Source organism: Thamnophis elegans, chromosome 2 (assembly GCF_009769535.1).
Source record: "Thamnophis elegans isolate rThaEle1 chromosome 2, rThaEle1.pri, whole genome shotgun sequence".
NCBI lineage: Eukaryota > Metazoa > Chordata > Lepidosauria > Squamata > Colubridae > Thamnophis > Thamnophis elegans.
The window spans coordinates 117215135-117238818 of NC_045542.1; the positions used below are offsets into that span (position 1 = coordinate 117215135).

General features: G+C 37.2%; 1 protein-coding gene across 3 annotated transcripts in view; it reads left to right on the plus strand.

Annotated features, from left to right (window-relative positions):
- Positions 1–23029, plus strand: part of MGLL (monoglyceride lipase) — a 162806-nt gene extending 139777 nt beyond the window's left edge. For all 3 annotated transcript variants that reach the window (XM_032210085.1, XM_032210083.1, XM_032210084.1), the window contains 4 exons: positions 5124–5234; positions 9239–9328; positions 15832–16047; positions 17918–23029. In XM_032210085.1, coding sequence (XP_032065976.1) covers positions 5124–5234; positions 9239–9328; positions 15832–16047; positions 17918–18043 — 543 coding nt within the window. In that variant the 3' untranslated portion in view covers positions 18044–23029. The remainder of the gene's footprint in view (positions 1–5123; positions 5235–9238; positions 9329–15831; positions 16048–17917) is intronic.
- Positions 23030–23684: the final 655 nt, after the last annotated feature.

The following is a 23684-nucleotide window of genomic DNA, read 5'->3' on the forward strand; positions in this document are numbered from 1 at the left end:
CTATGTAAAATAAAAGGTATCCCCAAAGTTATGTTATGGTTTACTCATAATACATGTAATATTCTATGATGTAGACTTGGTGTTACCTTACAATAGAATTTTTATTTTTACTACAGAGGATGTACAACCCTAATCATAACTTGTTTTGAAAGTTTTAAGCTAGTTAACAAAAGTTAAGAAGGTTCAGCGATGAAATGCAAAAGGTAGTTATTAGATATTCACCCTAGCGACAGTGGTTTCCACCAAGGTCTGCTGCTCTGATGGGAACAGAGGTTGAAACCTATTGGTCAAAAGGTCTGACATCCCCCTTTAAAAGGGCTGCTGTCTGGCTCAGCCTTGCTGGATGTTTCTCTTTTGTAATAAAGAGCTGTTGTTACTGTAGCCTTTGTGTGTCTATCCTTTACCCAATCTAACACTGGTGACGAAGGAGGGATTGGAAGGCAACTAGGCAAACAAAAAGAGCATAGAGATCCAGAAGGAACATCCAGCCCGGAGCCCCAGCAAAGGCAGCAAACAGCCACTTTTTTTGAGCGGCAAAATTGAATCGCCCTATGAACGCAGGATGGCTATGCACGCCCCGCCTGCTCCATATGATCCAGTCATCGATCACTGCTATGATTTGACTGCTTCCTTGAAGCAAACGACCTCATGGGCGTTCTCGAAGGCCGTAAGAAGAAATGTTTCTCAGCTTCTGTGGCCGGGAAGTGTTCGAGATGGCAAAAAAACCTCTCAGAACCGACACCGCTTCAAGCAGTTCCATGGTCCGCGCTACAGCAGAGGCTGAAGACCCACTATGTGCCCAAGCCCTCCAAGCACGTTTGCTGGCACGAATTTAACATCAGAAACCAGAAGGATGGCGAGTCAATTAACAAGTACGTAGCGGCACTTTGGAAAGCCACAGCGTACTGTGAATTCCGGGACCTGGACGAGCTGATCCTGGACCGCATAATTTATAGCGTGTGAGACATTATCCCACAGAGGAGATTGCTCGCTAAATCTAACCTCACTCTGCAGTTTGCATTGGACGAGGCCAGGGCATCCGAATCAGCTGCCAAATTGACGGAGCCTCTGCAGCACCAAAGCGTACCACAGGATGCACGGAAAAGTACCCGTGTACATCGCGAGACTGCCGATCCCGAGGGCTCAGAAAGCGAGGAAGACGACAGCTCCGCATGTGCAGTAGCTGCACCAAGGTGGTGCGAAAATTCAATTCATGTCTTCCGCCCTGCGCTAGCTGCGGAGGAGGCCATGCCCGTTTGTCCTGCCATTTCCACGAAACAACTTGTCAGCATTGCGAGGGAAAAGGACACATCACCAAGGTGTGCCAGAGAGATTTCCCTGCCACCACCTGGCAGCCAAAAAATACACCAAGCCGTCAACAGAGGCCCAACCCAGAGGCCTGGCAGAAGCCTTCATGGCGCGCAGAGGGCAACAGTAGAGTCGCCTATCACACATCAATAGGACAAGTCCGCTCCAAGCGGCCCAAAAAGCTGAAGCTGATGCCCTCCACTACGGCAGAAGCAGTCATCAGGGTGCTACAGAGACTTTTCTCCACGCACGGCCTGCCCGACATCTTGGTCTCTGACAACGGGCTTTAATTTACGGCCATGCAATTCGAGACCTTCCTAGCAACTCAGGGAATCAGGCATGCCCTGGTCGCGCCATTCCATCAGCCTCCAATGGTCAGGCGAAGAGAATGGTGAGATCGGCAAAAGAGGTCCTTGCTAGGATGGGCCTGGGAGATTGGCAAACACGGGTTGACAACTATTTACTAATTCAGCACCTCACACCCAGTGCCACCACTGGGAGAAGCCCTCCGAGCTTCTCATGGGTCGCCAGCTAAGGTCCCACTTACACCAGCTACACCCCAATTATTCTGCCGCATTGCCCCCAGACTCCACAAGCAAGATTCGGACATTTAGAGTAGGGGATCCGATATGTGCCCACAACTATGCCGGGGGAACTCTGTGGATACTTGCCACAATAATAGGCATCACCAGCCCTCGCTCCTATCTGGTAGAGCTCGAGGACGGTAGGAATTGGAGAAGGCATATTGACCAAGTCTGTGGCCACCTCTCCAACTCCATTCTTAGACAACGAGAGGTAACTCCTGCACGAGTTAGCCAAAGCCCTACCCAAACAGAGCAAACTCTCACTCCTTCCATGGCCAGCTCACGTCGAGGGTTCCGGAAGACTTATCTGATTTTGTTGCAGGCCCGCAGGAAGCTCCAAGCGAGCCAGCTCCAGAAGCTCCAGCCATGGCCTGTGAAAAGTTCCAGGAGTTTACACCAAGTGGGGCTGTGGAACAAACAGGTCTGTCCGACTTGTCCAAGGAAACTCCTCCTACTGAACTGTGCAGGTCAGGCAGAGCTATCCAAAGGCCCGCCTACCTGCGTGACTACGTTACCAACAGGATTGTTCCTTCCAAGAGGGGAGGGGTGTTAGATATTCACCCCAGCGACAGTGGTTTCCACCAAGGTCTGCTGCTCCGGTGGGAATAGAGGTTGAATCCTATTGGTCGAAAGATCTGACTGCCCCCTTTAAAAGTGCTGCCATCCTGCTCAGCCTTGCCGGATGTTTCTCATTTGCAATAAAGAGCTGTTGTTACTGTAGCCTTTGTGTGTCTATCCTTTACCCGATCTAACAGTAGTGTTTGTGAGTCAATTGTAATTCACTTCAAAGGAATGGTTTATCATCTCTGAACTTTAATACAGCTATAGAATGTATCAGTGTCCGCTTGTATTCTGGAGATACAGCATATGCGTATTCATTTCTTGTTCTATTCCTTTTAGTTATCAACAGAATTAGGGTTTTTGAAGGCAAAAAACCCATTGAAAGCTAGGCAAGAAATTGCTATTATCTACTTTACACACATACACAAAAACACTTTTCTTTTTTCTTGTATGCAACCAAGGCATTAGCTATCATTATCCCATAGTAACATGCAATGGATGTTACACTATAGAAAATTACATTGTCTATTCCTTTTTTTAAAGTTACATAAAATGCATTTTTGTTAAATTAAAAGAAAGTTGTAGAACCATTTGAGAGTACAATATGAAATCTGTAATTCTAAACCTCACTCTATTCTTGCTTTGAATTCATATTGAGATCAAAGTGGAAATTCCTGTTAATGCTCACATCATCGTGCTCATGCTCCGTTAATCATTTCCAGGTCTGATAAGCTTCTTTAAGAAACTTACTTCTTTTACAAAATTTACTCTAGGTTTATAAAAGAGCATTGAATAATAGCGATGGGGACTTGCATGAAAAAATTAAACTTTTTTGCTGAGTGTCTTCAAAGAAATATCAAAACAAAAAAAGTGGGCTTTGAAACAAAGTTAAGGTGAGCATAACCATCTCTAATCAGAAATTAACAAGATGATATCTGATCTGAAGTTCATGGTAAACCTTTAAAACAAAGAGATGGTAGCATAAGCTGAAATTGAAATAGTCCTCATATTCATATACACACAAATTTATTCCTGCAAGTAAACAGAATGATGTATCTTTAATACAGTTCTCCAAGGATTTCCCATGGCAACTATTTGTGAATCATGCTGAACTCTCCTGCTTACTGAGGTTGAGATACATACTTTTGGCTTGAAGAGGGAGCATTTAAGCTTGCAGTCCCAAACTGTCTTGGCATTCTTTTTTTTTAAATGACTATGCCAAATCAAGTCAAGATTTATAAGAGATGAAAGTTATGCCTTCAAATTCCTTTGTTTCTTACATCTAGCTTCAAAACTCCAAAAAAGGCCTTAAAATTTGCTTCCCAAACAGCTATTATTCTCTTCTTTACAAAAAAATAAAACATATTTATCGTTCTTTATTTTAATAGTGCTTAGCACTTAGACTTTTATACACCTTCATAGTGCTTTACAGCCATCTCTAAGCTGTTTACAAAGTCAGCATATTGCCCCCAACAATCTGGGTCCTCATTTTACCAACCATTTTACCAAGGATGAAAAGCTGAGCCAGCCTTGAGCCAGTGAGAATCGAACTGCCTAACTGCAGGCAGCTGGCAGTCAGCAGAAGTAGCCTTCATTCTAACCACTGCACCATCACAGTTCATTAAATCATACAATTTTTAATACAACCACATATTGATGTCGTCTTAATATAACTTCAGAATATAGTTGGGTCACCTTTGGCTTCTGTTTCATCCCACAGCTTGATCAGACTGTTTACTTGCCACTCCCTTCTTTCTAGTTGCATCATTGCTTAACTCACTATGAATCTCTTGATTTACTCCTGTCTGCTTGTCCTTCTCTTCCATTTTTGGGGCTTTATGGACATGCTGGGAGCCAGTTTTTTCCATACTGCCTGGAAAATGCTGTCTTTCCTCTTGTATTTTGTAAAAATCTGATTATAGTTTGTGGGAGCAGGGAAAATGTTTTACATTTCTTTTTTTCTTTTTTGTATTTTTGGTTTTTCTTGTAAAGGAATAATATATGAGTTTAATAAATAAATAAAAAAGAACATTCTTTAACAAGCACCTAATAGCTGTATTGTGATTCCTATGATGATTTCTTTTGTGCAGTTGTATTTCTGGGTATTCCAATGTTGTACAATGCCTAGAATTGGTATTGAAACACCTTTTGAAGCGCTGCAATGAGATTCTGCTGCCAATGCAAGTGAATTGCACACTTGGTGATACATGCTTGCATTCATTACATAAGTTCTGAAATTATCACCTCCACACTTCCTTTGAAGTTTTTTGTCTGTTATTTTATATTGCCGGTTGGAATCAGTGGTCCACAATAATGGAATTGATCTACATTTGTCTTTCGCTGGGTACAGAAGGAAATTGAATATTGTTGTGGCCATTGCGATAATAAGTCATTGCCAGAATAAATTGGCAAAGTTCTCAAGACAAGTGACCTTGATAATGTACCTGCCCATAAGTGCTTGTCATCTCTTTTTGTTATATGGCTGGGGAAGGGGGGAGGCAACCATGACACTTCAGATATTCCTAAATTCCAACTCAGCTGCCATTCCAGCCAGCATGCCAATGGTAAGACATACTGGGAGTTGTAGTGTTGCACAATCTTCTCACCTCTGCTTTACTGAAATCAATAGTCTTAGCAATCATCAACCCATTGCTTGCTTTTTCATTTCAGGGAGGAGCCATTGCCATCCTCACCGCGTGCGAAAGACCAAATGACTTTTCAGGCATGGTATTAATTTCTCCTTTAGTAGTTGCAAGTCCTGATGTAGCAACACCGATCAAGGTAAAAAAAAAAAAGGTGTTCATTTAATTCCAGGCACACTATCTAAATGTCAGATAAAAATCTTTCTATCTTGAGATAATAGCCCTTTCTTTCACCATCCTAACCTCTCTATATGTGGTAGAGCACTATTTTCTTTTTTTTAAATGCATGAATGTAAGGCTCTTCCTAACATTGAATGTAAAAGGGCTTGTAGTCAATGCAAATGCTGAAAGATTAAGTACTTATTATAATAAATGAAGATGCCCTTTTTCTCACAAAAATCAGAATTGCAATTTAGAGCAAGAACCTTGTACTAACCTTTTCCATTTCCTGTAGATTTATTTTGACAAATCTCTCTTCCCAAGCTGCTTTTGTTCCCTCAGTTTCCAGATGCACGATCTCTGGCTAAGTTCCCATGCTATGCTACGCCTTAATGCAGTTTGCTTAGCCTGGTGTGTGAACTCTTTGTGGTTTGTAAACCACGGTGTTTGAGTGATGAAGCCCTGTGACATGTTCAGAAGGCATGGTTAAAACAATTCATAACTTAGCATAGAGTGTGCAGCTTTCTCTGGGCAGAAAGCCACTCTTAAGCTTTGAGTGGTATCCCCAGGGCCGCTCTCCAAAATGCAATTGGTGAGGCCAAGACAAAAATTTATTTCCACAGTTGAATGCAGTTAATAGGATTGCTCTCCTCTCCTGTATTTAATCAGCTTTCCCCTTTCAGTCATATTAAAAATACAATCTGGTAACAATTTTTAGAGGTCTCTTAGAACCATTGAGACCTCAGCTTCTGTACCAACCTCTATTGGGTTGACTAGAGTGATGGATATGGGGTTTTTTTTGGTGGGGGTTTCAGATAAGTTTAGCTTCACTTCTAACGGACAGTTCTAAAAATAATTATTTTAAGTAGGTGGTGCTTAAACTTTCTTAAGTTTGGCAAGGAAAAATTAGCAACTAGCTCCACAGCTAGTCTATGGACTCATTCGTGGAGTTTATTCTCAGCCTACAATAATTTCCTATTGTGGAAAAATTTCCTCCCCTTGATAGTTTATAAACAGTCATGTATGCCCCCATACCATATATATACAATCACCTTATCTGATATTGTACAATATGATGAATCAGATCAAGTAAGCAGACCTAACAAGGGTATTGTATACTGATAGTCCTCAACTTATGACCACAATTGAGCCCAAAATTTATGTTGCTAAGTGAGAAATTTGTTAAGTGAGTTTTGCCCCATTTTTTCACTTCTTGCCATATTTGTTTCTCCATTGACTTTGCTTGTCAAAAGGTTGCCAAAGGGGATCACATGACTCTTGCGCACTACAATCATCATAAATGTGAGTTAGTTGTCAAGTATCCAAATATAAATCACATGACCATGGGCATGCTGCAGTGGTCATAAGTATGAAAAATGGTCATGTCACTTTTTTCAGTGTTGTTGCAACTTCGGTCACTAAATAAACTTCCATAAGTCGAGGACTATCTGTGTTCCCTTTTCCTTCTCTCTAGATCTTTATTAAACCGTGTGCTGCAAAAATTTGTAAAGCACTCTTGGGTCAATGATTCTCATTACAGCTCTCTCTTGTTAGCAACTCTTTAAAGTAGCTGAACTTTTCCACGGGCTCATGAAAAACCTTCTTTAAATGGTTGCTGAAAGGAGCTACATTTTCACTCCTGCCTGTTCCTAATTTGGAATGTTGCCCCATAAATTATGTAGGTAGCAGCTGCAGCGATAGCAACAACAACAACAATGTGAGTGTACAGCCACACAGTCTATTCAGCACTTTACCAAGCTTTAAAGAAAACTGCTTGCTTAGGAGAGGTTTGGATGAATGCAATTCAAAGCAAATTGTTATGTAATAAGTACTACAACTACTTACAATTAGACCATTAAATTAGCTGCTGATCTTGCTTATTCAAAAGGTATCTAACAAAGAAAGGCTGATGGGACTGAGGATTAGCAATATCTTTATCTCACATATGATTGGCTAAATTTTTAAAAGTTGAGTCTGTTTTTTGAACATTCCACTAATAAATAAGCTAGTTTTGTGAGAAGGGCATCACTCCAATATGGATAATTGTCATTAATTTGTGAGATATTAATACAGTACCTTTTCTATCAGCTTGATTCCTAATATGTTGGAGAGGGTATATTAGCAACCATAAGATAAGAATTAGACTACTTATATTCTGAAAAATTCAAAAATTAATAGACAATATTTGTACATGAAAACATCAGTTTAATAGGCCATTAGGCAGGAGAGCATGTCCATTAAAGCTAAATGTCCATTAAACCCAAATTTATGCCACTTACGTAATAATGCCAATTATATAATTGGTCATTTGTGTCAGTTCATGTCATTAGTCTTATATAATGATGTAAATTCACACAAATTATGGTAATTTAACTAAATCATCTGCACTACTTCAGGTAAAAGTTCTGTTCATTGCCTTCAAAGTCCACTAAACTGGGGTACGATAAAATGAAGTTTTACCGTATTAGAAACAGAATTCTTCATTAGCTTAAATATTTAGCAAAATGGAAGAAAAAGGATTGGAGTTATTAAACCAACAAAATCTAATTTGGTAAAAAGTTGGTGGAATATTAGATGCTACAGCAGCACTTCACAACATAGCCTTCTGAAGACTGGTTCAATGTCACTTGTGTTTCCTGTAAATGCCTCTGAAATCGGAATGGGGCAACTCGCTGCAGCCAACTCACCACGGGAAAATTCCCCCTGGCCAACTTGCCACATGACAACTCACTGCGGAACAATTCAACAATTCAATTTAATTATTTAAAATAATTTTTAAAGTATTTTAACTTTTGACATTCAAATTTAATTTTGTCCCTTCTTTGACATCCTTTCTTTAATGATTCACTATTCCACTATTTCTTCAATATTCCACTATTTCTTCAATATTAGTCTAACTCTTATCCCACTGCGAGTTGCCCCGTGATGAGTTTGCTGTGGCGAGTTTGCCTCAGCAATTTGGCTATGGCGAGTTTGCCATGGTGAGACAGCCATGGCGAATTGGCTGTGGCGAGCTGTCATAGACTCCTCTGAAATTGTGTCAGCTTTGAAACTTTCTATTCTGGGAGAACTTTTACTTTATTTTTTATCATTAATACAATATATTTTTCTCACAGTCTGTAGCAATCTCTAATGCAGGAGAAATGTTAATGGATATTATTACATTTAATGGATTCATAGAAAATCAAGGTCACAGATTTCATTTTACATTTTCCAGGAAACATTACTTCATGCAGTAATGAATGTGTCCTTAAAATAGGCCTGGCAAAGTATTTTCTTGGCTATCATTGTTTTTAAGTGATGACCAGTTAATTAGAACGTAATCTACAGAAGATCAGAGATTATTCAGCATTGGAGGCAGTTATAGAGTCGTATTAGTGGAATTTTTTCAAGTATTTTCTTCTTTTGGTATCTTCATATTTTTTGTATTTAAGTTGCAGAAATTAGCTGTGCAATAGATCTCTTTAATCAATGTGTATACATTTTTCTCTTTATTTGTATCCCTGCTTCAGAATGTGTTTACCATGTTGAAAGAACTATATTGTAAATCACATAAGCTACAATTGTCACTGTAGGAAACTAAAATACAAAGTGAATACCAACAAGGAGGAACCCTGGCAAACAACCCTAACTTCCCTTGAGGAGGGGGAAAAGTTGGCTATCTCTCAACATCTTCAGCCAGGATTCCTTCTTTTTTTTTTGTTGTCAGGAAGAAATGTAGGAGTCCTAAAGTTGGACAAAGAGGTTTGGGAGAATAATGCCAGTTGCATCAAGCTTTCCCTTATAAATAGTCCTGAGAATCTTCGGCCTTTCTGGTACATTTGGAATAAATCCATTTGTTGGCATTCAGGAGCAGATCGTCAGCTGGAATGCAGTAACAATGTAGCGGTTAAGCTAAAAAAAAAAGTTTCTGACACCTGCAAAACTGACATCTATAATTCTCTTCTTGCCTTCCAAGATATTAATTATATTTTTCTCCCTCAGGTATTTGCAGCTAAAATACTTAACCTTGTTCTGCCAAACTTGTCTCTGGGATCTATTGATCCAAATGTCATTTCCCGGAATAAGAAAGAGGTGAGAATTGCATTCTCCTTAAAGTTGATTTATTGCCTTGTGATAGTTTGGCTCTTTCCCATTCAGTATAACTAGATCATAAGTAAGTAATTCCATCTTGGTACAAATCAAACAAATATAAATAGAGAGAATAGAATACCTGTACCTGTACCTACAGGTAGTCCTCATAACCACATTTCAGCCCAAAATTTGCTAAGTGAGACATTTGTTAAGTGTGCTTTGCCCCATTTTATAACCTTCCTTACCACAGTTGTTAAGTGAATCACTACAATTGTTAAATTAGTAACCTGGTTATTAAGTGAATCTGTTGTCCCCATTGACTTTGCTTATCAGAAGGTTGCAAAAAGTGATCACATGACCCCAGGATACTGCATATGATCATAAATATGAACCAAGAAAGGCTTGTGTGTACTGGTTGATGAATTTTTGTTAAAACTGTGAGGTAAATCTGATTCTTTTAGTCTGCATGACCTTCTATCTTTAATTTATGCTAAAGATGAGTGTTTTGATGAGAGTGGAGAAAAAAACATAAGCTGAATCATTGCAACAATAATATTTTTGCCATGAGTGTTTTGAAGGAAGAAAAGATATGGTATTTAGCTTGCTGTAGAAACATTACAATACATTTAGGTCTCTATGACACAAGTGAGTATATGATTGGCAGATGTTAATTTATCCTTACATTATAATTTATTTATCAGTCTTTTATGCTGCTGCAAGTACCAGAGTCTCAGTGGCTAACCAAATATAAAAATACACACAGATTTTAAAAATGCCACTTTGTCAGTAGTCATGAAGTATAGTGAACACATATCCCTGTTGGCCATTTTTTTCTATTTTTTCTATTTTTTATTCTACTTATTTATTTAAGTCAGTCCTGTTAAAGATTAATGTATGCTGATGAAATTCTGATGTTGGCAACGTTGAGAGGGAAGTATGACATCCATATAGAAACAGAATACCACAAATGCAGTAATAATAAAATGCTCAAACATGTTCAGCCCATTATATTTAATATGTATGTTTAGCATGAAGGTCAAAACATTAGTTTTGGGAAGATAACTTAAAGTACTTGGGGTGGGGGGGGGGATATTATCACAGATTTAGTTGCATGGATAAATCTGTCTTGGACCATGTTCTGAACAATGGTCTGTTGATGTGGAATAAAAAGAAGGCAGAAGCTTTCTGCCTCCCAACAAATTAGCTGAAGGATAGAGAGACAGTAATCCATCCAGAGCCAAGGTGGCGCAGTGGTTAAATGCAGCACTGCAGGCTACTGCTAGATCAGCAGGTCAGCGGTTCAAATCTCACCGGCTCAGGGTTGACTCAGCCTTCCATCCTTCCGAGGTGGGTAAAATGAGGACCCAGATTGTTGGGGGCAATATGCTGACTCTCTGTAAACCGCTTAGAGAGGCCTGAAAGGCCTATGAAGCGGTATATAAGTCTACAAAATAAGTCTACAAAAAAAAATAATGTAGCAGAAATAAGTCATCTCTGCTGTATAACACTACTGTCATGAGGATCTAGGAACTCAGAAAATGTCATGACTGCTATTTATTCTCAGGATCAATGAGAAGTAGAGACGATTTAATAGAAATCAGTCCTTTGTTTTATTACTGTTATTATTATCTCAGACTTTCACGGTAGCTACTGTGAGGTTGAATGACTGCATAGATATGCAGGTTCTGGTCCATTTTCAACTGGGTCACTTTGTCTACTCACTCTTTCAGCCCAATCTACTTCACAGGGTGAGTTATTAGGAATAGGGAGTTTATGTCCTGGCGCTCGTGAATGAAAAGCAGATCAAATAATATGATTCACATATTGACAAATTCTGCCTTTACTTTCCACATCTGGTAAAATAATGTCAGTTGTCAAATTTCTGTTATGATACCTATTCTCACAAGGTCCCCTTCCTCTGTTTTACTTCTGAGAACACCTTTATATTACCAGACACAATGCCTTCAGGGAAGTTGTCCGATGAGCCTAATGATGTAGTAAAATGGTTCTGGAGGCATTTTTTAAGCAGATGAACTGCTGTATTGTATTTCTAGTAGCCATTCACCTTGAGATACCTTCGTACTATGCAGAGCAACTTTTCAGACATTTAAGAACCTAAAGTTTGATCTGGGTTGTAATGCCATATTATTTATGTGCTACTTTTAGTTTTCTTCTAAAAAAGCAATATGTAAAAGATCTGCAGTTTGACAGAAATAAGTCTCCAGCTTCATAATATCACCCACATTCAATATTGCAGAATACAAGTTCAGATTGTGCTGGGAACAGCCACTATTTACATGTTGAATATATTCATCAGGCAGACCAATTTCTAGTCTCTATAAATATCATTGGGATAGTCTCCAAGAATTTCCTGATTTGTTTGTGTTCATAGCAGTTTGGTTTTTAAAGCACAAACTGAAATGTAGAAGGATTTGAGACATTTTAGGTCCCCCCTCCCCCACTTCTGGTTAGTTAAATCAGATGCATAATTCCAAATCTCAAATCTTTTGTTATGTGCTGGAGAGGTGTTCCCTAACCTGGTGCCCTCCATAATTCTTTGGCTACTAATGAGATTCAAATGAGATGGAACTCCTTAGAGTTGAAGTGTGAAACATCAGGAAGACAGACCCTAAAAATAGGCCATATAAAAGATAAGGCAGCATTGCTGTTCAACATAATTATTTTCGATCTTGCTGCCTTAGGCAGAGATCTCCTTTATTGCACTTTCAGTTGTAAACTGAAGATTGTGATCATATTTCTGTTTGAATCAAGATACATGCAGATGGTTAAATGGGCTTGCATTGTGACTACAGTACATGTGAATCAAGCCTTCTTCCCCACACTGAGGGCCTCTTCTTAGCTGGAAAAATATCTGAAAAACATCATTAGTACACCAAATTTGAACATGGGGAGCAGCCAAGATATAGTTCCTACACTGTGAATATAAGGTGGAATAATTTAGGACATTGTGTTTGGCTTTTTATATCACAGCAACCCTTATTACTATATCCAAGCTTTAATCCAGTCACAAGATCACGTACAATAGGCACCATATGTATAACAACCAGTTGTGAGCAGCTAAGATGGTACTCTAAGAAGAGTTTCATTTGCTTTCTTTTGTTAAGAGTATTGATATATCTAAGTTATAAAAATCTGGGCTACAGATATACTCCACCTGATCTGTCCCCTCCCTCCTCACAGAGCAGAGAGATTGCTTAAGCAAGCTATCTCGTCCCAAGCTGCATTTCTCTGCAGTGCAGCCTTTCCCTACAAAATGCTAACCACAAGTTAACAAGCTCAGTTCTGTGACCTTAATTAGTTCATTAGAACCTTACATCAGGCTGTGCTTCTGCCTGAAAGTGATCAGATTTTAATTAGTTTCACATTGAAGGCCTGTGTTACCAAGTGCACCAAATTTGGTTTTAAATGCACACTGGTCTGAAAATGTTTTTGTTAAAAAATGTTTGTAAAAGTTTACTAAATGAGGTAGTTGCTAAATGAGGAATAGCTTTATCGCAGTATTTGTTACGATGATAGTTGTTTTAAGATTTCTAATTATAGGTTTCTTCAGCAAATATTTACAAATTACTGCCTCAAGCTTAGTATGAACTAGGGTGGCGTGCAATTTATATGTGTGTGCAAACATGTATGTGGAAATAGTTGACTTCCATCCAGTCTTCAAAATAACTTCTGTATATTTTATTATTTTCTTTTCATAGAATACTTTCAGATTTTCTTTTGGAGATTTCTAAGAACCTCTTTAAATCCTATTATCATTTTTGAGCTAATAAAGTTTTTTCACTCTGATACTCCTCAGTAATATCAGACCATATTTGCCCCGCAAATCCAAATCAGTTGTGTCCTTTGGACTTCACTGATGTAGATTATGAGAGTTTTCTTGAATTAAAAGACTAACCTAGCATTAGCTTTCTATAGTGACTCTGTATCTGTATGGCAATCCAATGGAGGTATGGAACAGGAGAAATGATTATATAAGCTGTTGATTGGTACTCTCCCATATTTTACATTTAATTGTTTTGAATTGCTTTATTTATTTATTTATTTATTTATTTATTTTTCCTTCTCTTTTTTGCTGTTTATTTTTTTATTTTGTAAGAGATGCACTTGTGCGATGCAATATATAAATTAAATAAACAGAGGATAATATAGTATCTTTGATTTATTGTATGTGAGACCAAAAAACTTCAAAAGGTCTTTTACCTGGGTTTTGATCATTTGTCTACATTTTCATAGTTTATTTCCAATTGCTTGTAGAAAGACAATATAAATTTATTATTAATATTTAATTGTGTGATCTATGTATGTTCTATAATTGGCAAAATAATAAAAAACAGAATATGTGATAATAGTAATGAAACCACACCAACCATGTATGGTTTTTTTCTGGAATTAAACAGTGTAATTACCCAAAATAGAATCCAGATAACAGACATTTTATTGCAAATTTCAATTTATTGGGTTACAGCAACAAAAAACAAACACAGATTGGATATTAAAAGAAATGTATGTAAATAAATTAATGGATGGTAGAGTCACATTTCAAATATAATTCTGATATTCTTAAGTATAAATGTCAGTAATAAATAATAGCAAACAACTACAGGTAATCTTTTGTTTAGCTACCACAATTGGAACCAAGTCAGGCATTAACAAAAGTGCTTACTAAGTGAAACAATGCTTGTGCTTATGATCTTACTTCAGCTTTGCTTTGCAGACCTGTGAAAATCATAAATGTGAGGCTTAGTTGCAAAGTTACTTTCTGTTCACAATCTCTGTATGAGGTTGCAAGTTGATTGCATTCAGGGTAGTCACTAAATAAGAACTACCTATACTCCGAATACATTTTAAGTGAAGGTTACATATAGGTGTAGTATTCAACACTTTTGATCAGAAACACTAAGGACTTCCTGTACACAAAACATGGTTATCACTATTAAGTTATTCCATTAGTCTCAATATCCTGCCTTTAAAGATGGTTGGATGAAGAGAGAATCTATGATTCTGAGGGTTTTTTTTAAGTTATAAAAAACTTCCATGAAAAATCTGGACGATGTTTGTTAATAGTATGCAAAACTGAGCAAATGATATTTAGAGAAATTAATGAATGCAGACTGAATACTGAAAAAGAAGAAATGTAATAAAAAAGAAAGATCTTTGACTTGTCATTTCTTGCCTTTCTGCATCCCTCATTAAAATCATCATTATCTTCCACAGCCTTTCTTTCTCCAGAAGCTGTCCATTTGCAACACTTTCAAATATGTTCATATTCACGCTAAATCAGAGTTTTAAAACCAAGTGTAATCTCTAGCTATTTTTCTTCTGTTCCTTCACTGTGTCCCTTGCTTGGACAGTCACGTAATGTCATACTTGGAGTATGTCTATCAGTAAGATATACATACTTCAAGATACTATCAGTAACTTTCAAAAGTTGCACTTCTGTTGAGTCTCTTGTATTTCTAGGAATTTTTAAAATATCAGTAAAAAACAGGGTTAGGGGTGAAGGACAAACAACAAAAAAACCCATCTCCTAGCATTAGTGGCATTGTACTGCTGGGCTGAAGGGAGTATATCATACCAGTTTTTGAAATTTTACTCTGTGGGAAGGGAACGTCTGTCAATTCAAACACCCACTCCTTTGTGATTTTTTTCTTTCTTTCAAGAGTGCTTCAAAACTGTTGCTTTTTAGTAAGTGAAACTGCTTGGAGTTATGTTGCCTCTGTGTGTGAGATGCTGTGGAACAGCACAAACAACTGGGCAGTTTTTAGGCTAGAGTTAGTTGCTAAGTAGCCGGAAGAACCCAGAGCGTTTGTTTAAATTGGAAAAGAAAAGGCCAATGGATTTGGGTGAAAATGTCAGGGCTGCTATGAAAAATGTCAGGCTGCTGCAAAAAAGAGTTACGCTTTTTCCGATAGCATAATTTTCTTTCTCCCTTGCCCCTTCCCTGACCCTGTGTGTGTGCAAAATAAAATTCTTCTAAACCAGTGGCCAACCCCACCCCTGTTTTAACGAAGGGGGGAAAGCCGTGATATGTCATGTGGCAACAACCTGACGCTGCAAGTTTGATGCCCCTGTTCTAAATCAAATTTCTTCCATACCTCATCAGTTCTGGGAGTTGAAGTCTACAAGTCATAAAAGGGCCACAATTCTCCACCCCTGATCTAGAGAGTTAGATTCCCTTGTGCCATTTACCAGAGGGCACTCGTCTTTTGGCCACTGACAGTAGTCTTGCTTGGACATAGTTCTTTGTTAGATATTGGCATACATTTGAAATAAGGTTAAAAATTAAGTTTCAAGTCTGAATTCAAAGGGGAAGGCATTTATTTGTAACCTAATCAAATGTGAAAAAAAGGTTATGTGACTTAAAATGTATCCTCTTTAAAAATATTTCTTCCAAAATGACAGAAAAAAGTACTTATTTGTTGATTATGAAATTGATTTATTTGCTGGCTAAAATGTCTGAAATGTCATTTTACTCCCAACAGGTTGAAATTTACCGTTCAGACCCCCTGGTTTATCATGGTGGCATGAAAGTCTCCTTTGTCATTCAGCTACTGAATGCTATTGCCAAAATTGAACGCTCTCTCCCTAAACTGTTTCTCCCCGTCTTGGTGCTCCATGGTTCACCGGACAAACTCTGCGACATCAGAGGGTCTTATTTGTTGATGGATACGGCCCCAAGTCAGGATAAAACATTCAAGGTTAATTTATTCAATTTTTGCAGGATCAAACAATTATTGTTTCTAAAGTTGTGCTCTGATTCAGATATATTGGTCTAAGCAGATATTTTACAAAATTATCTAGACGTAGGCATGCTTTGGTTTTTCAAATACTGAGAATGCTCGGATGAAATAAATTTTGGGATGATATTCAAGTAAAACTTTCAATTTCTCCCATTCATCCTGATTCAAAGTCCGTTTACTAAGGGATTGATTAATCACATTGCTTCTAGCAAGACTTAATCATGAGATACATTCACTCAAAAATAGCAATGGCAATAGTACAATGGCTCTTTATAAAAATCTCACTTCTATAAAAATGCCCAAAAGAATACCTAAAAGAAGCAAGTTGCATTTCAGGAGACAGAATGAATCAGTTTTCATTAGCACATAATTTTTTAATCAGAAATAGATATAAGGATCCTCCAAAACTGCACTTGAAAATAGCATAGAACATCATCATCAAAAAATGCATGATCCATCCCCTTGGCTATTTCAAATTTGTATATTGCCCATAGACAAATAACCATTTGTCTAAAATGGTATAAAGTTTCCTACTTGAGTAGGAGTTGAACTAGAAAAAGTCCCTTCCAACTCCCTCTTCTCTGTTAGATAATTTACAGTCTCTAGTGGTGCAATTGGGCACACTGAAAACATCAAGTGAATATATTTAGGAATTTTCCTTAGGATTTTCTCTTGTGTATACTGTAAACTCTGAACCGTGATTAGAAGTTTCTCATGCCATCCTTTAATATTTATAAGAAGTATTTATAGATTTGAGTTGGTGGAGCAATGTACATTTTAAAGGTAGTATTATTACTTGACAGTAGACATTTATGGATGAGATGATTGAATTCTAACATAACAGATGAAATGTGAATTACAAAAATGGTGCATTCTTTACTTAATATTAGAGATTAGCAAAAGATAGTTTCTACTTAAAATTTGCAAATAAAGAAAGATTACATAAGAGAGTGATGAGTGTAACTAAGTATATAAACAAATATTAAATGTATTTTGTAGATAAGGAACAGATTAGGTTATTTTTCATAGAGTCACTATGAAAAGAGAATAGAGGGTTATTGTGAGTATACTGAGTAAATGGGCATTCAGACAGGAAATTCCAAATTAGAAGAGAAAATAATGGAGGTATTAGGAAAAAACACACATTATGGCTGGAGAGAAATAAAGGCACAGGACTAAAATATAGATGGAAAAGAGTTCTAGATGTAACATTTTAAAAGTTGATTATCTTTTTCTTGATGTTGTACATGACAGGAGGAATATACAGAGCAGGCAAAATAGGGCATGAAATACTAAGTGGGATTTCAATGAATAAAAATATTTCAGTAACACTTTATTAATCAGATATTTGAGATCTTTACCAGCAAATGTCTTCCAGCAATTTAGGAGGATTTTCTAAGCTATTACTAAAATTTAATAAATATAAATATGTATGAAAGGAGCAATCTTCAGTGAAACTCCTACATCTATGCCCCAATGTGTTTAATTCCTGGACACTAAAAGTATTGCAATGGGGAAAGATTAAAGAGTCTGTGTTAGTGCTGCTTAGCAGTGTTATACAACACATCTGAGCACTAGGGGAATGTATGTGATTAAAATATTGTAAAGTACTAACCACTTCCATAATAAGCAAAAAATTAAAAATACAAAAGTCAAGATTGCTCCCTAATTAAAGATAATAGTTCAAAAATTGGGTTAATTTGATAGCTATAGAACAAGATGTGGCCAGAGTTGCAAATTAAAATGGCACAAAAAGCATATATTAGAAGAATGGTCTATCAGAAGTATTTTGCAATGAGCCTTCAACTTCCTTTCTTGCATTCTGCAGGTATATGACGAAGCCTTCCATGCTCTCCACAAAGAGCTTCCTGATGTGACTACTTCTGTTTTTAAAGAAATAGAAACATGGATTGGCCAGAGAGCAGCTGAGCAATCTAAGCAAAAGCCACTCTGAAACCCTGTGTCTGGTGTTTGGAGTATACTGGGAAGGGAAGTTCTTTTTCTTTTAACAGCCCCTCTTTGAGGGGAAAGGTCTTATAGGGGCTCCTGAATTAACTTATTTTTTTACAAGAAATTGCTGTGTATCCCGGCGTGGGATGGGAGGAGAATCATGCTCCTTTTAAAGCCCTTACTCTACAGAAGAAAGAGCTAGCAAAGACGTTAGTGTGGACTTCCCAGCTGGGAGTGCCATTGTATTAAAGGACTTTGTCCAGTCTTTTACCAAATCTAGTTTTTGGTTTTCCCAAGGAGTTCCTGAGGTGCTGAGGTGATTTTTTATATTGCAATAATTTTTGGAATGTTTCAAAGTTTGGCATCTTCCACAGCATTCTATTTTTACTCTTGCCAGATTTTAATTCTTCCCTCCTGTTCTTTGAAATTTTTCAAGCCTTCTAATGGGACCAAGTATATGACAGAGAGAAATAGGATTAGGAGGCTGAGGAATTCAGAACATGTCACAACGTTGTAATATGTATTCCAGTTAATCTGGCCAAAGGATTTATCCTCATACAAACCCCAAAAGGCCTTGAAAGAAGAGTGATAATAGAAACAGCACAGTTTTGCACTTTGAAAGGATGTGGTTTGTACTCAGACCATTAACATTTAGCCCCAGAGTTGATACCATGGAGAAATGAGAGTATGTAAAATAATGTATGTAGAAGACTTAAAAGCATTGAAGATATGCTGCTGCTTCCAGAAGCCAAATCATTGTTCAGTGCAAGAAATGTAAATACTCGGGCTGTTTTTTTGTTACCTGTGCTACAGATAACTTAAAGTATAAAACTGAAAGTTATATTTAAGAGAGAAATAATTAAAAAAATAATATATAAAGTTTCTGTAGGTTGCTCAAAGATCTCTTAAGGAGGAATGAAGGCGTACAATAGGGAATATATGCCAAGGCTGCCATTCCTTTGCCTAATAGCTTTTATGCCCGAGAACTGCCTTGTTATATACAGAAGATCATTGCCACTTGAAGGCTGGGAAATAATTCCATTGTTCTCAAATTCCTGCTCCCACTCTGACTTAAAAGTTGGCCAGCCATTAGTGACTCTTGGAAGGCAAGGAAACCAAAGAGAAGGAAGAAAGAGTGGGCCTAACAAAACTCTGCTGCAAGAATCCAAATAGATACAGATAATTCTAACTCTACTGCCATCTAGAGGCTATTTGAACTTTTGCAGCAAGTTAGGTAGGTAGGCAGGCAGGTAGGCTGAAAAAAGGGCTATTTCAGCAGCCACAGGCAAAATTCCAAATAGCACTTAATCAGCAGAAAAGGTTACTGCTGAAAATTGTTGTGGAAAGCCAATTATTATATAGGATATACAGTGAAAGAGTAAGATATGCATGAAGGAATTTAATTAGGGCTTCTAGATCTTGGCAACTTTTAAAAGGCTGCACAGAGAGAGAGAGTTTTCTGAATCTCTTTGCTTCCAACTTTAGAGTTTGTAGCCTCAACATAAAGGTTCGGTATGCTTATGAATGGGAAAAAGCAGCTGTGTGCAATCTCAATTTCATCTGGTGTTGAGGTTTCAGCCTTAAATGTGACTAACTACTTAATTAATGAAGAACAACACTAGAAAAACATGAGGGATCTGCCCATTGTAATCAAATATTTGCTATGCAGCAAGTAGCATTTTAATGAGTTCTTCTGATGGAAGAAATTCTATATTATCTCTTGTAAAATAATCTTTTCTTATAATCCATTTTTTTAAAATTGTAATTCCCTACACATTTATTGCATGAGAGGATTCAGTACAATTTACAGGCTATTTCTAAATCTGAATTTCCTGTGTGGAAAGCCTAATGCTCTACAGAACTAGGCAGCTATTTTTCCCCAAGAAGCAGTAATCCTATTTGTAACCATCAAGCGTATTCTCATGATTTTGTTGCCTGCATGTGCTTTTTGTGTAGGAAAGATGTAATATTTGATCCTTCAAATATTCCAATTGATGTGGCCAGTGTGAATTGGAAAGGAAAATATGGCCTAATGGATGCTAGGATACAAAAAACATGAGATTTCCATAGTTCTTAATTACCAAAATTAAGATGGATGGGATGAAAAATTGAAGGAGAGAGAATAGTTTACTTTCCAATATAACAAAGCTTTAATACCTAGTTATTTGGATGTGATTGTTACTCATCCTAAAAATCAAGTAAGTGGCTGATTCATAAGTGCAGATTCATTCATTAATTTGAACATCAGAGCTTGGCAGGTAGTAGAGATGCTAATATCAATAGTAAGTAACCCAAAGTCAGTGGGGGGAGGGATCTGCTTTCTAACCGGTGCTTCAATTTTTAATAAGATCTTTCTGAAGGATTGCAAAAAAATACTACACACAGTCCTGAAAATAAGGTGTTTTTCTGGAACCAGCCCTCATGCTAAAGACTATACCACCAATGGTGCAGTTTTGCAATTCTTAGAATGTTCTCTCTGGTTAATCTATCAATTTGGAAGTGGGAGAATCCCACAGTACCATTATTAGAGATTTTTTTAACTGAGCCCATGTAAAACAGAGTTGCACAGATTAAAACAGTTTGACATTCCAACTTGAAAAATAATTTTGTATTTTCATGGGCAACTCCAAATCTATTTTTAAGGATAGTAGTTGGGATGCAAAAATGCAAATGAATATTAGATGGCAGCAAAATAACAACAGTTATTTGCTGTTGTGTAGCGATCATTCTGCATTTCTGCAATCCAGATATATTTTTAATAGGTTCCACTCCTTTCTCTAGTAAAAATGCAAGTATTAGATGCTTAATAGGCCTTGCAGCGATTTGGAGTTGATGGGTAAAATTTGGAGCATGTGATGGTGTCATGCGCTGAATCACATTTTGCCTTTCACATATGGATCTCTACACAGCTGTAACTCCAAATATATTATAAGAATCTGCAAGAGAATCTCAGTAGGAATAACAGTTGCCTGCTTTGTGCCTCTGTGTGCAAATCATTAAGGTGCCTAAAGTGACAAGCCTAAATTAATTCTTGGTAGTATGGATTTTATGGATCATTCCATAGCACAAAAGAAAGATCCTGCCCACCAAATATGGGAAGCTACTGCAACTTGAGAGGAAGGTTCTTTTCCCATTCCGTGAGCAGGACTGAGGATGACCAAAAGTGTCTCTTCAGAGTGGGGGAGAGGAAGGGGAAGATAGGCCTTAAAAAAGGGGGAGACTAGGTATACTATGGATGTAACAAGAGTTGTAAAGAAATGGAAGCAAGGATTCAAGGCAATCATGATAGATATTATTCCAAAGATGTACAATGTAGTTTAATTCTTAACCTGTTCAAGTGTATTGGATGTCAGCTATAGTGAAATACATCTAGACCAGGACTATATGTTTGGGACAGCAAACATTTAAAAACGGCAAACACACACACACACACACACATATATATACACATATGGCAAAATACAACTTTACTGGTTCCTTCTTACAGTCAGAAGTTTGAAGATCAGTGCCTTTGAATAACTTTGTTGAGGGAGTATCTGCTGCAACTCCTGAGTTCTGAAGCAATATACTATAGAAAGAAGTATTAGAAATTATATTCAGCTTTCAGCAGAGTTGTGGAAACTACAGGGATAGATCTGGAATAAGAGGCTGAATCATAAGGAAAGTGGGAGTTACCTTTCAGTTAATTTAGAAGAGACATATTTGTTGGGGCAGTCAGAATACTGTCCATTGTCCCAGAGTCCCTAATCCAATAGGCTTCTTCAGCTTTTATCTTCCAAGAAGCTTGGGAGAGAGCAATTGATTTTTGCCAAGCAAGATCCAACCCCTGCTGTATGTAAAATCTTACAGTTTTCCTTTTTGTAAAAAACAAAACAAAAACCCTAAATAATTACAATTCCTTAATGTTTAATATAAAAGTGGCATTTGTTTGAAAATTAAGTTGAGATTCTTATGTAAAATTGCAGCTTTTTCAGCTGAAGTTAAACTTACCAAGTATAAGCTAGTTTAAATAAGGAATTGGAGAGTTTGCTATGGAAAGGGGATAATAGACTTGTAACTTGGAAAGTGGCTGGCAGGGTGCCTCCCTAAATGTTCTTTGCCATCCTTCTTGGCATATATTCAAGAGTATCTCTCTCTCCTCCCCCCCTTCCTATCCTTTCAAGGCAGTTCTGAACAGAACCAATGTGGCTATGTTAAAACTTACACGGGCAAAAAGAAAAATATACTTTAAATCTGCTTTAAAGCAGCTGAAGTAATCTGGTACTGTTCTGATTTAGAGCTGCACAGTTTCTGTTCTACCAAATGGTAATATTGCCCATAAAAGTGCTTGAGATATTTTATATTTCTACAGTCCTGTAAATCTACAGTCTAAATGGACCTTCATAAATAGAGAGATGAATTGAATTGAATTGAATTTGGATAGGTAGGGTATAAATTCTATAGGCTGAATCTACTGTAAAATCTACTTGCACTGTAAGCAAAAGAGTTCCTTAACAGAAGCAGCTAGAGATCTGCATGTTTGAATGCAGATAGATTCTGACGACAGGGTTAGAACTGTATCAGCTCCAAGTCATGGCTGATACACGAACAGTTTCCCCTTGAGAGCATAATTCCTCTGACAGCAATAGTTGCGTGTAACTAATGTATATCACTACTATATGCAACAAATGTGGCATGACAATTTACCTATTCATAACATGTCTGGAACCATGTTTTATAATGAGCCTGCTCTTTTTATATTAGTCACTCTATCACTTTGATGACATGACCTTATCAAGATACTTATTTTTCCAAGTAATTTCTGATTACTGTATCTTGTTTTGTTTCTGTGCTCCAGTTTACTCATACTATACACTCATATATATATATATATATATATATATACATACACATTTGAAATACTTGTACTTAAAGCAAGGGTAATATGTATAACTTAGATACTTTTGAGGAAAAATATATGAACATTAATAATAAAAGTAAGTTTTCTGAATATGGTTTATTTGAGATTATTTCTATTCATTCAGTTAGAACCTGAAGTTCAGAAATGAAGCTTTTTACACACAGAACACCAATCCATTTTTCATACACAACCCAAAGTCCGCACCAGGCATGCCTAGAACAGAATCCAGAGGGATAGTTTTTTTTTCCTCTAATACCATATTATGTACTTTGGATTCCTAGCAAAACTGTTTTGAAAAGCAGGATGGAATAATAAGGAATCGACGTGGTCTGGAGAACTATAACTGCGTTTTTCAAAAGAAATAAATGTTAAACTTAATTTTCCACACAATATGAAACTCTTATTTCCAAGGTTATCAGAAATTCCACATCCAAAACATTGAATACATCTACAGTTCTTATTGACTCCATACTTTGCCCAGCATTCACACCACAATGTGCTTGTGATCTATGGACATATATTGTCCATAGATCACTATAGATGCCATCTATTCCATTAACATGCATGATATTTTTAAAAAACAGTGCAGCCGAGATCATAAAATGACCAGCAATAAAGCCAAAAGACAAGTCCTTCACACACCTGAGGCTCATGCACAAAGCCAAATTTTTGGAAGGCCAGCAACATTAGGACTAACCTAATCTCGGAGGGAAGGATAATAGAGCCAGAGCAGAAAAAGGTTTTC